The sequence below is a fragment of the Daphnia carinata genome, chromosome 1 (genome assembly GCF_022539665.2).
Source record: "Daphnia carinata strain CSIRO-1 chromosome 1, CSIRO_AGI_Dcar_HiC_V3, whole genome shotgun sequence".
NCBI classification, from domain to species: Eukaryota; Metazoa; Arthropoda; class Branchiopoda; order Diplostraca; family Daphniidae; genus Daphnia; species Daphnia carinata.
Genome location: NC_081331.1, coordinates 5,595,208 through 5,612,487, shown reverse-complemented (window position 1 = coordinate 5,612,487; position 17,280 = coordinate 5,595,208). Strand labels below are relative to the sequence as shown.

At 39.5% G+C, this 17,280-nt stretch overlaps 1 protein-coding gene across 1 annotated transcript; it reads left to right on the top strand.

The window, feature by feature from the left end:
- The first annotated feature begins 4,885 nt into the window (after nt 1-4,885).
- On the top strand, nt 4,886-16,472 carry LOC130691449 (tachykinin-like peptides receptor 86C). Its single transcript, XM_057514399.1, has 11 exons — nt 4,886-5,315; nt 8,628-9,122; nt 9,530-9,567; nt 9,634-9,707; nt 9,896-9,997; nt 12,160-12,294; nt 12,410-12,490; nt 12,592-12,742; nt 12,817-13,013; nt 13,149-13,303; nt 15,215-16,472. Exons 2-11 carry the CDS (start codon nt 8,642-8,644, stop codon nt 15,682-15,684), a joined length of 1,884 nt encoding a protein of 627 aa, XP_057370382.1. The 5' UTR covers nt 4,886-5,315; nt 8,628-8,641; the 3' UTR covers nt 15,685-16,472.
- Nucleotides 16,473-17,280: the final 808 nt, after the last annotated feature.

The window sequence follows — 17,280 nt, the reverse complement described above, 5'->3', positions numbered from 1 at the left end:
TCGCCGGGATGTCTTTCCTGCAGGCTGTTTTCGAAAAGAAAAAGAGCGGTGAGGGGAAACGATTATGGGAAGGGACACATAAAAAAAAAAAAGGTTGCGAATGAAACATTGTCACGGCACGCTACGCATTCTTTGTTGGGCCACGTAGCCTATCTTTCAGCTTTAAAAAATTTTTTTAGATGTTTAAAAGAGGCTATCGGTATTTTCGGAACAGAAACGGAACTTAGTGAAAACATTTAAACGTCCATTGCAGTGATAACAGTTATTTATGGCAAACCAGAAGTACCGAATAACGTGGACAATGACCCTGTCGTTGGCTTGAAATAAGTAGGTACACAGATATTATGCACGCGATTACCTGTTCAGACTTGTAAACGAAAATTGGGGTCAATTGATAATCCCTGTAAACTATTAAATACGTTGTATTCGTGGTTACATAAGGGGATATATACGGAGAGAAAATTAAAGCAAAGCGGCCATCATGAATTTTTGGTGACCCCTTCCCTCAGTTTCGATTTATATACCCAACCTAAAACTGTAGCTTTGAAGAAACGTGCAAATAAAACAAAGAAGGTAGGGGAATCAAATAAAGACTGAAAAGAGGAAAGGCAAATCACCCGGGGCGATGAAACAGGTATGGAATAAACACTGGAACCACCTGGAATATTTATAGGCCTCATATCGCACGCATGCATATCGCTCATTTAGCTGTCCCTTCCCATTTGTCCTATCTTCCAGCTCTCAACCCGCTAAATTCCTTTTTTTTTCTTTTACTTATTGTCTTGATTAGAGATATTAGATTTATGCAACCTGTGTTGTCGTTATGGATCTGAATAATGGTGATCTGTTTTTTTTTGTGTTCTTGAAACGTTAAGAATACTTTAATGTTATCGTAGTGTCGAACAGTAGCCTACCTATCCTGCCGTGCCATTACATTGATGTATATTTCATCAGAAATACTTAAAATAATTTCAACCATATATAATAAATAAAAACAAAACAAATTGCGAATAGTTTTAAGTGAATTGAAAAAATCCGTATTATTAAGTTTGGTATTATGTGTTCAACAATTCGCTTAATATTTTCTCGCAATGCAACGTGTGTAGCTTATTATGCAAATCCCTTGTTGTACGTATCAAGCAAATCAACGAATGTTTAAATATTCATGAGCTTCGAGAAAAAAAAATTACCATAGGAAGCGAAAACAAAAAAAGGAAGGGTACAGATTTTTTCTCCAGTCAAGGTGAAACTCTACAGAAAACATTTTCGTTTTGCTTAAAGTACAGGTAGGGTACGATAGCAAAAAAAAGGGGGGATGAGGCAGAAAAAAAAACGATATTCATGTTGCCAGGGAGGTTTTCGGCAGGTTATTTTTCATACCTTTGTTTTTCTGTTAACTGTTGCTATGCTTTCATTTTTCGCGATTGCTATTTGCTTAAGCACATTTCTAGCTAGCTAATGCTGCGTCGAAGCGTTACGAACTGTTTGAATAAAAACACGTAACACTAATCGCTTTTCTTGCTATCACATGTATATCCCATATGTCATATCCCAGGAAATGTATTTCGAGTGCATTAGAAAAGGCTTAAAACGAAAATGTGATTTCTTTTAGGGCACAGCCATAGTAAATGTGCAACGTGCGTCTTTTGACGTACTCAAATGCAAACGTTTGTTTTTGGACGTCATGTACGCTCTAAGTAGCAAAAAATTTAATTTTTTATTGAATTTGGAGGGATACGGGAATCCCAAGTGATCGGCCCGTGGTACGTGTGCAACTTCCTTTGCTATGTGAGGCATCACGTTTTCGAGTTGAAGTGAAAAATTGCAAAATGTTTAGCGTTGCATATGAAAATGAGGATGTTACTCACTCATCTGCCGCAACTGATTGAACTTCATCGCCGCCACATCCAAACCGTTTTGAGGGAAGCCAAAGTCTACGTTGGGGTAGGAGAAAGAGTATGTTATTTAATATAGATTTATTATACCTGTTACTTTTACTACGACAGCTCCGTGATGATGAAATATGAAAACATTTTGGTGATCCGACGGGACTTGATGAAGAGACTTAGCTGCGGTCATTGGAAGTGACTTATCTCTGCTGAAAGTGAGACAACATGTTGGGCAGATAGGACGACTTTCTCATTTCCTGTTGCCTTTACGGTGCATAAATTTCTTATTGACTGACACAATATAAAATTAGAAGTTGTTTAATATTGCGTATCACAATCTTGAGATTAAGAATTGATTTCAGGTTGGTACAACGACCCGGATATCGAGAGAGTATATAGTATATAGTATAGTACCGGATATCGAAAGAGCTCCTGTATGTCAGTCACGACCAAGTGACCAAATCTTGATGCGTACTAGAGCACACAACTGGGAAAGTTGATTTACAGCCCGTGTAAATACAACTGTAAAATGCCGCGTTACTTTTGCATAGCTATAAATACGACTTACTGAGAATAGCGTGAAATCAAAACTTAGAATTGGACCCGTACTTTAACGAACGCTGTTTGTATTACCTCGCGGTGTACTCAGTGAATATCCAGGCTCTGTACGCATCCCCTCTGTCGACATTTCATCAAGAAAGACGAACAACATCAAAGTCAAAAGCCATTTATCAAAGGTTCCAGTAGCGTATGTTTGGCTTACCGTGGTCGTTCGTTGTGTAATGTTACGTTATTCATTCAATGAAAAAAGCTTGAAAACTAAAAAAAAAAGATGGAATGAACTATAAATTGCGATGTTAAGTCAACCGGATAGCAATGGAATCTCATCAGTCGTTCGATTTCGGTAATAAGCTCAAAAGTATGAAGAGTAAGGCAAACTTCGTTCTGCATGATTTCACATGTTTACACAGACGAGGGTCGCGTCTTGTTTGCAGTTGACCATTTTTAACCTGAACCGTTACGCGGCTTACAGGAAGAGTATACAAAATTTAAACAAAGCTAATCCCATTAACTGACAATACGGCCGCATCCTCCTGAAGGTAATTATTTAAGACTGAATGAGAATAAAGCTGAAAATCAAAGCAAAACCTTTTGTCCTGTCAGGACTATTGATTTGGCCTCTACGTCCAAGTAATCTTGACGAGTGAAATCAAAAGAAGAAAGGAATCAAGTAAACAAGCCATTCTTCTATTTGGGGAAGCTAAAAGGGAAAAAAAGAGTCGTTACCCTTCTATTGACAGTGATGTTCTCGCTAAATGCTTTCTGCTCGTGTAAAGTACAACATCCATCCGTCCGATTGAATGTTCTCTTGCACTTTAACGCGTCTATACAAAGAAGCACATTGTCGGATATAGCTCTTTCTATTCTTCCATTTTATCGGTCATCTTCTATTTCGATGCGTCTTTGCATACTCTACTTTAAACTTGGCTTTTTCGAAAAATCCTTATGTGTAAGTGAATAACGGGCTGATTGTGTACTGGATGGTCTTCCTTTATCCGTCACGATCATTACGCCATTGCAGGGGAATAAAACGCAACTATCTACCGTTCTAGTGATGTTGAAGAAAAATGCACATTGTATACGTACATCTAAACAGGTGCACAATGGCTCATCTGCTAGAACTCTCACCTGTATTGAGATTCCTCCGTTTGTTAAGAGTTACACTCCGGTGGACACCCAGAACAGATGGTGGATACTCGCTGCGTGTTTCTTCATCTTGAGTTCCCTTATGAGAACCTAATGCGTTGAAATATTTGATATTTTGTTTTGATTTCATGTTGAATCAAAGATATTCGACACAGCTGAAAAAAAAAAAGAATTCCCACTTAACGTCGGTGGCAAAGAGGCAGGGAAAGAAAGTTGGCAAGGTCGTGGGAAACCAAAGAAGGAGATAAAATTGGTTTAAAGTATTCCTCGGAGATTCTCGGGATGGTTAGTCATTTCAGGCAGGCAAGGAAAGACGTAAATAATGCATAGCTCTAGAGATGAAGCAATGCACCATCGCAGAACTTGATTCACAGGGCCACTCGGCATTGATTGGGATAAACCCGCTATGCAGTTTGATTTTACGTTTGTTGATTACGAGGACACTTTGCATTTCAATTAACATCTATTCGTGTTTTTTTTTGTATGAACAAGTTGCTGTTTGTAAAGACGCTGTAGCTGCGTGAAGCTTCATTACGGACCATACAGCTGTTTCATGCAGATTTACAGGAAGTTGCGTTAATGGGGCCGGGATTTAATCGGCTAGAAGGAAATATTCAATGACTGGGCATGAGAGGGTTATCTTGCGTACATGTGATAATAATAGCACGGCGAAAGGCTGTTGTATGTGCGAACAGAAATAAGTGGGCGTTTTAAACGTAGTGATGCTTGACTTGTTCCACGAAAGATTACGTCGTAGATTCATTAGAGATGTAACCCAACGATCCTTTATTATAACAAGCAAAGGTCTCCCTCATGTGTGAGTTTCACTCAACGTTGAAACGCAATATAAAAATGGCCACATTATGCAATAAAAAATCATTTATGGATCCAATGTTTAGTCACTGGAAAGTCTACGTTAAACAAGTGGCTGATTTTATTGAAAACGAAAGGGTCTGCCGTCGTCACGGTTACTTAGGCAACATGTTATTTGTTCAGTGTTTTTATTTAAACAATGTAAAGCTCTTGCTTTTGATATGAGAATGAAAATTGACTGAAATAACGCAGAAAAACAACTTGTTTAATTTAGCAACAAGATGTTGCGTTTCTCTTTCATGGCGTTCTCATTGTCGTCATCCGATTTCTTCTTAAACCGGATATCGTGATTTCTTGAATAGGCATCCACGGCGCCTGCTCCTGATTCTCGTACATTTTGCTAGCCCCCCCTTTCAGCTAGCCTAGTGGTACTGTAGCGATGCGACTACTTTCAGAAGCTCTGCGGGACACGCATCGTTGTTTCGTTCAATCCCGCGTTTGTGATTCCGCAGAGCTGATCAAAGCTCTCAATCACTTCTGTGGTCCAGCGCATCTGTATTCAACATCCATACCGTGTACATCAACGACTGTCTTATCTCCCTAGTTTTTGTTTTTCAATAAACATAGTGTTTTCTTTCTTTTTCTTTTGGAATTCCATGATATTGCACTAAGCTTTTAGTGACACTGACTTGTCGTCATCGTTTTCGTGAGCCTCCCAAGCTTTTAGTGGTGTGGGTATTTTTGATCTCGTGCGCTTCACAGTGATTGAACTTGATGTCCGAAACTTTTGTGGCTCTCTCACAGCACAAGGGCTTCACGCATATAAATCGAATTTTGTTTTGGGCTCGGTGCTTCGTGATAGTGGGAGACGTGCTGAAATCCTCTTCGACTGGAGGAAACGAAAAGGTCAGTCTACAATTTTATTGAGCAATAAAAAGTGAAGAAATATATTATTCCAACACTTTCAACGGATGATTATGATAGACAGCACGTAGATGGAGGATATGGAATCCGTCTGTACTTTGTAAAAGTTTTGTCGGAAGTAGTTTCATAATTTGCACGGTATTCCAATAAAAAATTTATCGAGGGTGACAAAGAGTCTCAGGGTTTTCGTGGAATACAGCTGGACCATATTTGAATAACTGTTGCAAAGAGCATTAAATCCTACAGCGTATGTTCCCCAACGACGTTGCTAATCTATTTAGGATGGATTGTTCGGCAAATCGTTTGCTTTTCAGGTGAATAGAACAAACGGGGGGAGCTTTCAGTAGCATTAAAGGTGAAGTGTAGTAAACCGTGAAAAGAATAAATTACAGCTAGCCTCATTGATTCTGCGTGTCAAAAGTTCTTGGAAATTACATGTAGTCACAGGGAGAACAGTCTTCCAGAATAATATTATCGAGAGGTTGCAGAGTTTGGTGCCAAATGGCTTTTCTCTCTCCCCACCTCTTGAGAAAAAAAGATGTGTACTGCGGAAAGTAACGCAAGCTAAACTTGTTTTTTTTTCTTACATGAAGCCATTTAAACTTTAATAAACGATTTTCAAGTTGAGCTGAATACATAATGTACGCAGCTATCCTCTGTGCATATTAAATGTATTTTTCGCCTTTGATGTAGATTCGATTATCTTGCTGTGAAAGCTGACAAACTATAAATGACATGAAAAAAAAACAAAATAAACGAGAAACAGAGGGAGGGCATTGGATGGAAGACACGTTCGTGAGGAGGTGCTAACTGATAAGGACAGCACAAAAGTCACTGGCAAAAGAAGTTTCGGTACGAGGAAATAAAAAATAAGGAAATTGGTTTGCGTAAATGTATTCGCATCTTTACGTTTTCTATATGGGTAAACAGCTCACGGTATCTGCCACTGACATTGCCTACAATATTGAAATAGGCTCTGCCCGTTTGGTCCTTGTCACGTCAGTTAAGGCGGATGCCATCGGCGGTGGGAGTATATCGAGTCTTTAAATAACAAGGAAAATGTACGCGTTCATGTAGAAACGCCCCCAATTTCAGCGAAAATGAAGAATTAAACTATAAGTAAAGCGTAAAAGTGGGCTCTAACATATTATTCAGAGGCAGGCAATTTTGGGTAAAGGACACATGGTATCCAACGTGCATGTGCATAGAATCCCACACATAACGGGAGCGCGACAATGCGTTAAGTGTTGCACATAAATATGGAATGATTAGCCTGTACGTATTACACTTGTAGCTGCATTTCAAAGTCATAATGGCTACTGAATGCACATATGGCAATTTTAGATTTAAACTTGCCGATCAAAATTGAATTGAATCACGAAGCTCAGTTAGGATCTGAATAATAGTGACACACGTTACGTCACGACTGGACACATATTGCATATGCACTGCGCTTATATTCTTTGAAGACAAAGGCAATAACGGTCACGTCATTATACAGTTTCCTAGCAGCGATGTGTCTGTCAGAACCGTTGCTGCCAACAGTAGAAAAGCAAAAGCAGTCGCAGACATAATCGGTTAGCAGTCTGTGGATACAACAACGTCGAAAAGTCCGAGGAAAAAACAAACAAAATAATTGTAACTGACGATCGATTATTGCGAAGAAAGACCGGACCGTGTCAATGGATCGTTAAAGTACCGTACGAACTGATGATTCGTTTGTACTGTTCGCCGCAACAAACAATGCTGAAGGCTTTCTTAGTGCATGTTTGGCTGAGTTTGATGGTTCCTCTGGGGGCTACATGCATTTACTTCTTACAACCTTCTAGCCTAGATGGGCTATCTCTTCTCGGTATTGTTGTTGTGGAGATTTAACTTCTAAAACTTAAAAAACTCAAAGCATATAACACAAATTTCACTGTAAAGTTACGCTTATATGATTAAGTTAAGAAAATTCAGTAGACGATCGTTAGGTCGAAACACTCGAAACGTTATTTTAGGCTGTATGCTTCTGCCTGAAGTTTTCGATTGCACCGTCAAACTATTTACTCCGAATGACTTTTCAAGAGAAAAGCGAAGTTTGTAAAGTCCTACGTCGTTGCATGAAGGGTAAAAAGGAAAATTACCGTCTGAGTGAGTTAGATGGAATAACGAAAGATTGCTGATTTTCTTTTATCCCATGCCATCAAGTTGTATTTTGGCTGACAATGAAAGTCTTTGGAGCCGTTTGACGCTAATGCGAACCAGTCGACTGGGGCGGACTTTACCCCTTTATCAGCATTTGTCATTATATTCAGCTTCAATTTATTATGACTTTCTTCTTCCCTAGCAATGCCTCCGCACGGCCTACAGCTCAATACGAGTAGATCTCATAGACAGTTTTATCGCGTTCGTCCACAAAAGAACCACCGGCGATAATTGTCAGCTATTCTATAGAGATCCATACAATAGCATCACATCCTTCATTTGCAGCAGCGTCTGTACTCTGACGTAATCTTGTCCGATTTGGCACTGGTAGAAGAAATCTATACTTTATCCCCATCGTACGTGAAATTGTAAATAAGCACATACGCTCATAAATGAAAAGACGAGTCAAGAAATAGCTGTCGTTTTTCTTGTGTAAAGTCTTTTCTTGTTGACTTGAAATCAAACGGCATTGTTGTCACAACTGCAAAAAAGGACCCTCACTGCGTTCGGCAATCGGTTGCTAAGGAATAACTGTGAGGTCCTTTATTGGTTCGTTCGTGAGTCTCCTCCAACTACTTGAGCTGCCTACGTATAAAAGCTAAACGGATTTAACCAAGTCTTTGATCGTTTTCACATCGAACTGTGTTGAACAACTTTTCTAAAGTAGCAGACACCGGCATTAGCACTAAACCTTTTCCTTGTTTGTTTTGATCGAACCTAGGGTGAAAACTTATTTTTGGCATAAAACTTAACTTTCCTAGAGGACGTTGGATATGAAAGCCCACGTTTTGGCACTTTGACGATTCGTGAGCCGTAAGAGTGATCTATATTGCACTACTATGTACTTTCCTCTGAATGCTTGCATTAATAACTGTTGTCGATCCATCACATTTCGAACGCAATACTAGACATTGGATGCTATATGTCTACGTAAATATATTTTTTTTTTGTTGGCAAAAGTTTGCCAAGACTAACTTGACCGAAAAGCATCTCGTGATTGATTCAAGGAAACGTTTTATTCGATTCACTTTTTCCTTTTGTTTATCCGCTGTTAAACGTGCATCGTGTGACTAATGTCTCATTTTGTTTGATTGCAATATTTTTCAGGGGAATAAACGAAAATGATTAACGACGATGACGAAGATGCTCCGCTTGAAGACGTGTTCGATTCGAACGAAGGTTGGCGAACGACGGACATTCCAGTGGGTCGATTATTCTCTTTTTACGTTCGAAACACAACCAGTTACGTGGCCAACAAGTATTATACTAATATTGCGGAGAATCAGCAACTTGATGTTATCGGCCCTGAAGAGTACGCCGATGGGGGTTACCCTTCTTCGAAATCTGTCAGCATTCCGCCCGAAGTCGAATGGCCCAGGGATGCGGAAGAAGATTTCTTTATGGCAGATGTAGCCGGATTCAACGGAAGCTTTAGCAATACAAACTTCAGTTATCCCGGAAACATGACGTTACATCGCGAAGGCAATTTTTCATCGCCTTATATGATGCCCTGGCCACAGAGGACATCCTGGATCGCCGTCTTTACGTTGTTAGTAGTTGTGGCTGCCGTGGGCAATTCACTCGTCGTCTGGATTGTTTTAGGTCAGTAGACGTTTGTACTACGCAATGTTTTTTTTTTTTTAAGCGCAAGTAGTTCATAAAAAATGTGCTTCTTTAATGTCGACGTGGACTGCAAGTATTGGATGGATGCATCCATATTGGATTTTTGGCTTTCATTTTGTCTTGCGGCCAACTAATTGGAATTTATAGGGGGTTTAATTAGGAGAGCGTTTAGATCCGTAAGGTTTACAAGGACTCACCGTTGAGGTCAGATAAGGGCAAGGGACATTAATGAAATGAAGATCAGCCTACGTCTGATATGTGGATAGACTTATATCAAATAGAAAGTGACCACAATGTTTCATGTTTACTGTTTTAAGGTAGAGGCAATTTCAAGCATAAATCAAACATTATACTTCTATTTTCATTTCGTTATCGCCAACATGCAGCCCATAAAAGGATGAAAACTGTAACAAACTACTTTCTGGTACACATAAAAAATGTGATTGCACGAGGACCTTTAACACTTTTACTCTGAATCTCTTGTCAACAGGTAAATCTCAGCCTGGCCGATTTAACAATGACGCTCTTCAATTGCATCTTCAACTTTACCTTCATGTTAAATAAGTAAAACACCTTTTAAAGTTTCACAAATAAAATACCGTCTGCCAATGCAACGAAATTGCCACAACCTTTTTCGTGAGGCTATGCCACGTGTAAAAATTGCCAATCTAATTGTACTAATTTTTTAATAACATTACCCCAAAATGTAAAAACTTGCGTATGTATATTTATTCCGGATTTGTTACTTACAGTCACTGGCCTTTTGGCGGATTCTATTGCACCGTCAACAACTTCGTCGCCAATGTCACCGTGGCGGCTAGTGTTTTCACTTTGGTGGCTATCTCATTTGACCGGTAAGGAAGACCATCTATAATAGCTCAGAGTGGTTAAAACATGGATCGGATTGCATGATTAAATTTGCAACATAATAAAATTATCACACAGTTCCTTGACCACGTAAAAGCACTTCGTTTTATTGAACTTTCGTCCACTAGCAAAAATAGACATAAACTACAGCATTTATCAAATTATTGATTTAAACCAACTATCCTATTTCTGGCGCACACAACGTAAAGTAATGTCTATATTTTATTCTTTTCTTTCCCTCTCGCTGGAAATCGCTCAACTAACTTATGCCCTTCGTGTAGGTTTTATGTTACATAGCCCTACAATACTCCATTAGAGTTCTCTATCAAACAGTAATAACAACAGCATCTGACAGCTTCCGTTGTCGTGAGCTCAATTTCCTGAAAATCTCTATGCTTTTGATAAATACGCGAAACAAAAACGAGCACACACAAAACAAGAGGATAAAAATCGGAACTTCCCGTTTGTTTTCTTTAGCTAGTCTAAAGATAGCGGAGGAAGCCTCTATAGATAAAGAAATCGTGGATTGCAATTCTTTTGTATAGTGCAATGACTGATGTTTTTGAATGCTGTACATCTTTTGTTTGAATGGTTATGCAGGAATCTTAGTTTTGTCCTTGAGCTATTTTTCGTTATGATGACCGTGGTTCGTTACTTAGAGATTCATGGTGGGAATGTTAATGAGTATAAAAAGTGTAAATGGGTAAAATAATAAGGTTGTAATACAATATTGACCTGGTTATAAAGAATCACTGATACGACAACACAATGTGAATCACAACAGGTGAAAAATCAATAGCGCATCGGAATGTTGCGTGAGTGGAAACGAGGCAACCCAAGCAATAAATACAATGCCGTCTAATAAAGTCTACTGTTGAATTTTTAGATTGAAAAGGATGTCTAGGTGAAATTTTACGTTAACAACGAAATATTAGGAAGAATATAAAAATGGTTCTTAATCGATTCAGCGAAAAAAATTTTTGTTTTTCTTTCCATCTCGAACCGGTGGGCTGTAAGTCCGCCATTATTGGGAAAACGCATGATAGCCGATGCCTAAACAATATCAGCAGAAAAACCTTTGAAGAATTTTTATCCGTCATACTTTCTTTTCAGTATACATAAATCCTTGTCAATAATATTCCATTGAGGAATCACTGATGAAATATTCAAATCACACTATATAGCACAAACAAGTCGACGTTATTCTTTTCTTGCCACTAACATGCGTGATGCATATCAATCGGTATAGTCTAGATGAGAGGAACTAAACTCAATGCTCCCGCGTGCGCATCGCCATGTTAAAATGCAATTGCTTTGTGGGGGTGTGTTGCAAGTAAAAAAGGTTTATTTATTATTATTTCTTTTTATTTCATCACCCACACGATGCGAGAAGCAGCTGAGCATCCCTGAAGGCAGTATAAAATGATGTGTCGCAAAATAGGGCGAAAAGCTAATACTTGTGCTGAAAAGCTGGCTTCAATATAGACATCTTTCAGCCTAGAAATAAATCGATTGTGCACGTGAAGAAGACTCGCACTATGGAAAAGCCGATAGCAGTTCCTCCATATAGACATTGAAAGAGAGAAATAGAGTTTTCCAATCTCCAACGAGATATTATGACAGGCCCTGTTTTGCGAGCACAAAGCCTTCTAAATTCATTTTGCTAATGACACTGGGTCAATATCATATACGTCAGATGGAATATTGTGTCTTTTAATCCTGTCTGTTCCGAGTGCGTATATAGAACAGGCCAAATGCGTGTCGCGCGTGCGATATATTGTTCACGCAAGAACAAGTTGAGAGAATGCCTGATTGGATGGCTTTGGTCTTCCATCCGGTGACAATCACAAAGGAGGTGCATCCGCCATTTACGTATTCGGGGATTTCTTTGCTTTTTCTTTTTTCATAGAGTTGCAACAGTATACTCATATGAACTCTGTTGTTTTATATATAAAGCTTCTTATTTTCCACCGTATGACGGCTGGGCTGTAGATAAAAGGGCTTAGTTTGGTACGATGCGTTTTTGTTTTCGTTCAATAACTTTTCTCCTTCAGTCTGCAGCACTTTCTACTGCAGCATTATACACATAAAAATGTGTTTAGACTCACAGAGAATCAATTCTTTATTTTTTTTAATGTTTCTTTTACAGCTACATTGCAATCGTCTACCCACTACGACCGAGGATGAGCAAGAGCACTGCTCGCATCGCCATCAGCCTCATTTGGTGCGCCAGTTGCGTCCTGGCCATCCCTTGCCTTCTCTACTCTCAGACAATTTCTCACAGGTGTGATAAAATAATTGCTTGATAAAATTTAGGGCACGTCTGTTAGATGTACTGGAAAAATTAAAGACTTAAATATTTTAAATATTTACACCGCTCGTTTTATTTACGTTTTTAGTTATCGAGGTGGTGAAATTCGAATCGTTTGCATCATCGTTTGGCCTGACGGTGTTCCCTCGGTTTCCCAACAAGATTTCATGTAACAGCTCATTTATTATGATGATCGTTATCTTGGTTTCGTAACAATTCAAAGTGTGTCGTGGCATAAATTCTTATACGGTATTAATAATGGCTTTGCAGATACAATATCGTTTTCACGGTGTCCACTTACCTCATACCAGTGATTGTAATGGGTGCCTGTTATTCACGCATGGGCTACGTCTTATGGCGGGGTAAAAGCATTGGCGAACAGAATCAACGTCAAGCAGAGTCTATCCAATCGAAACACAAGGTACATACATAGTCTATCTACCGTGGCGTCGTCAATTAATCACGATATTCTTTATGAAATGAACGTACGAAAAGGTTGTGCGAATGTTCATGGTCGTGGTAACGCTATTCGTCGTCTGCTGGTTACCTTATCATGGCTACTTCGTATACCAATTCATCGACGACCAAGTCATTTCCTACAAGCACGTCCAACACATCTTTCTTTCATTCTACTGGCTGGCGATGAGTAACACCATGATCAATCCTCTCGTCTATTACTACATGAACACCAGGTGACTGTAGATTTTAGTTTTATGTTCTTTAAGCTGGTACATGAGACGTTCTGTATACACTTTCCAATTACGCTTGGCATTAACTGTAATCTCGTGTGTGTCTGCCGTGCGTGGGTGTGTTTGTATTTTCGCCAGATTTCGTGAACACTTTAGATCGGCTTTGTGCTGCCGGGCACGCCCTTCAGCGCTCAATTCTACGGCGTCTACGGCCGGATCAGCCATCATCATTACAAGAGCCGGCCAGAGATCAACTCCAATTTTGCGCAACGACCGGGCCGACTTTGTGACAGGTAAGTCAATCATTCAAACAGCTTCGGGAAAATAAGGGGGCTACAAAAACTAAGCGAGGAGAGCCAGAAAAAATCAATCACCCCAAACTTTTCAAGATATTACGGAAAGCCCATGACATGCAGTTGATCTTTTCCGTATTACGATAAATCAAGAAAACTTTTGTGCCTTTTGTGTTGTCAACTTGTTCAAAAAACCCTTCAGCGTAATGACAACTGCTGCTCTTGATGGCTAGTTATTTTTTTTCCTATTCGTCATAGCTTTGACAAGCTCTCAACCAAACGTCAATAAGCTTGCCGACATTTTCTTTTTTCAAATCTTTTTCCTCTCTCTTGAGCACGGACCGACATACTGTCTTGTTATTCAGCAGTTTGTTCGTTAGTCGGAGCCCGGCCGAATAAGTTTGCCTATAACAGACGTGGACATGAAAAGAGTCTAGAGAAAACACAAAAGAACTATATATACGCATATAACAAACGTCATTGTGTACATAATAAACCATAGGCTCTACTTTTGTTTTTATGCACGTAGATCGACCTACTTGTGTGTGCATAACATAAAAGCAATATGTGACACAACAAAGGCTGATGATTTTTTTTTTTACTTCTACGCGTATTATTACTGCGTGTATACATTTCAAGCCAAACAAAGCCTCACTTGCTCATACATAGGTTTTAATTTGTTTTTCCTGGAACCTGTGATCTTCAATGAAACTGTTCGGATGATGACTTTCGTCTTTTGTGTATTAAGAAGTGTTAGATCGACTCATGCGTGCCACTGCAATATATTCCAATTACTAGGGAACGATTTTCCCAGCTAATTGAATCACTGTAGATGATATTTCACATTATTTTTCCATTTCAAAGCAAGTTTGAATTGCGTAGTCTATAGTAAGAAGAGAGTAGATGTTCTTCAGTTGCTGATTGTATCGCATCATTGAACAGAATGTATCAGTGTACATCGTGAACAGGAAAATGATATCACGTTTTTCCAAATACGAACCGATACGCCTAAAGCTAGATTACCTAATCCGATTGGCAATATGGACTATACAATGAAAGCATTGCAATTCGGCTCGCATTCAGATTCATCTGTTGTGTACCCGTTTTCCCGTAACGTTATTTTTTTTTTATAACAACAACGGTTATGATTAGAATTTTTTTAATTTGGCAAGCTAATAAAAAAAAATTGCGCTTCTTTCATGTCCCTGGTTCTGTAGTATCAGATATTCCCGGGCATAATACGTGGCTTTATTTCTTACTGTCCTTTTTGTACGTTGTTGGCCTTTTACGAACTTAAAGCAAGAATGGCATACGTAATATTACGAAAATTTATTCAGATTTGAATTTAATACCATCAAGCTACAAACGGATGATTGTGTATTGCCATATTTCGTAGACGGTACGATTTCGTAGGTATTTATGATGGAAACTATGCACAGCAGGTCGTGACGATGAAATCGCTAGATAGGCTAAAAACCTTTTTAGCAACTGCTGCCGATGAGGCAAAGTTTAGCCGCGGGAAATAATCTTGTCTCATGGCTGGCGGCGTCTCACGCTTCCTCCTTTTTTGCTGATAGTGATGACTCCCAGCTCGTATTCAATGGTCCCTTTCGGATTTTCCCCTGAACGCAATTTATTTACTAGTCTGCACGCACGCTGAGCTTTTATACGGTACGTGTTCCGACGAATAGCCTGGCTTTCTGTACACATAGGTCGTCTGACATATACAGTATTTTACGGAGCTCAATTCAATTATGTTTGACCGTTGAGTGTAGCTTCCCCAAATAAATTTTGATTCCATATTTCTTTCATTTTCTGATAAACATAAAAGAAATCATCAAATAGCTGAAACATCTGGGTAGTTCTCAATGGCTTCTATAAGGATGTTATATCTTAATTTTTGGCCAGTAGGTCCGCGACAGCCGCGACAAGTCCTCAATCAACGACAGTTCATCACTTCGGCCGTCATTCGGCACAATGGAAGGGACGTGATTCCTTTATCGGAAGTCTCGTACACGGCGGCAGAAAACACGCACTTGATTCAGCGGCAGGATAACTCGGAAGGCGAGCGTCTCAACTCTTGTGGGACTCTCGAGAAATCAAGTTTGCTGCTCGATTCGCCTCAGCAGCAACGTATTTTGGTTTCTAGTGACACATCAATAAGCAACGGCACAGCGGCGTGGATCTCAAGTCAAGGACATCTTGTAACCGTATGGACTTCTTCATCAGCGACACCGTTATCGACCGCAGCTCGAGACGATGGCAACCAACATTCGATGAACCTCATCAATGCTCGGATGCACATTAGACGGAATCCCTCCACTGACGTGTGCGCCGATGCGAGTAAAATCCACCAAACCATCGCCGAAACCATAACCTAATTACGAAGTAGTATTAGAAATATACAGGATTTTAACAGCCAATTACTTGACCGACGGACAAAAAAAAACTGATTTACACAGTCACGAGAGAACTTGTAAGCCAACGTCGTAATGATGGTTCTCCCCTTTTTTTACGCGTTGCAGTTAAACAGCATTGGGTTCTCTTACAGCCATTTGGTAGATGAACTGTCATTAAATTTTAATTGTGCGTTTATCTGCTCAAATGTTTTCGGATCCACTTGTCTTCAATTACCATCTCCATGACGAATTGCACGAACAAAACAAAAAAAAACGGTCCCCGAAATGGATCATTTCTTCCGTTTGCAAATTGGCCATTGACTTATTAAAAGGTTCCGTTTTTCGCGTAATGGTGAACACGAGCAGTATGGTACGTCGAACCCACTGGGTGGTGTGATGGATGTACTTACTTTACTAGAAATAGTTTATGTGTATATGGCACTGGAGGATCCTTGTTCCTGTGTCTTTTTGTACCTCATCTAATGCTATTCATCCATGTTTCTTTAAAAACGAAGGCGTCGAGTAAACCAGAGACGTGATCGTCTTGTTATTGTGTATCGGGACAAAGCAGCTGCTCGTTATTACTCCGACAAATCACAAAGTCTGGCAGTAGAATAAAATCTGTGACTTTATCGAAGACTCCATTCTCTTTGAGCAATTACTTGGGCCGAAAAGAAGTCAAGCTAGACATCATACGATTAGGGCCGCATAAATACCAGCTGGCTCAATTGCCTACCTAAAAGTACGTGCTGCACCCAATTATAGAAGGGTCTAACATTAGATGAAAATAGTTTCGGTTTTACCACACCCACTGGCCTTCAGCTGTTGTAGTTACTAGAATGCGTCTTGCTTTCCATTTGGATTCTTCTCACGAGGTTTTTTGTTTTTGTCTGGTCCGGAGATAAATCAGTTTGCCTGATTGACTCCTGTTTGTGGGTTTAGAACGCTACCAACGACGTGGTATAGACAGACAGATTACTGTATTACATCGATGTCGTTCTCCTCGGAATATCGTTTAACGCATTTCTCTTACACTGTCATCAGCAAATGTTCACTGTGCTATAAATGATGGTGAACCTGGTTGTAGGCAACGTCCAACAGAGAAAACCGGTCACGCAATTAATGACATACCCTACACATTTTCAGAACCTGCACGTCTGCTGTGCTGGATTCCGTCGCAATTAAAGGAACCTTTGCCCCTAATAATCTTAAGCCGAAACCAATAATGCAATGGCGTCATGCAATTAGCTGGAAAGGTTCATCGTCATGGTGACAGTAACAAACCTAAAGTCATAGGGGATACGAAGAGAATTCGTACAAGATGACTTACGGTAAAGGAATGTCGGAATAAAGCATGCTTCAGTGCGTTATCTACCTGCAGTGTTTCATTTCAAGTCTTTGATCTCGGAATTGTACGTGAATGGAAATATTCATACATGACGAACAATTGTTATCAGTATGCTGACGGTTGTTTGTAAGTGAAATAGAAATAACTGGAAATTTCCTCTTAGCTTGTAATATTTGTGTTCGTGAAACAGACATGGTATATTTGTAGAATTCAGCTTTAGAACTTGGTAT

Excerpts from the sequence above, each read along its gene's own strand:
- LOC130691449 (XM_057514399.1), top strand. The coding sequence starts at position 8,642 with ATGATTAACGACGATGACGAAGATGCTCCGCTTGAAGACGTGTTCGAT. Across the intron at positions 9,708-9,895 it reads TTTACCTTCATGTTAAATAA|TCACTGGCCTTTTGGCGGAT; the intron begins GTAAAACACCTT and ends TGTTACTTACAG. Across the intron at positions 12,295-12,409 it reads TCTCAGACAATTTCTCACAG|TTATCGAGGTGGTGAAATTC; the intron begins GTGTGATAAAAT and ends TTACGTTTTTAG.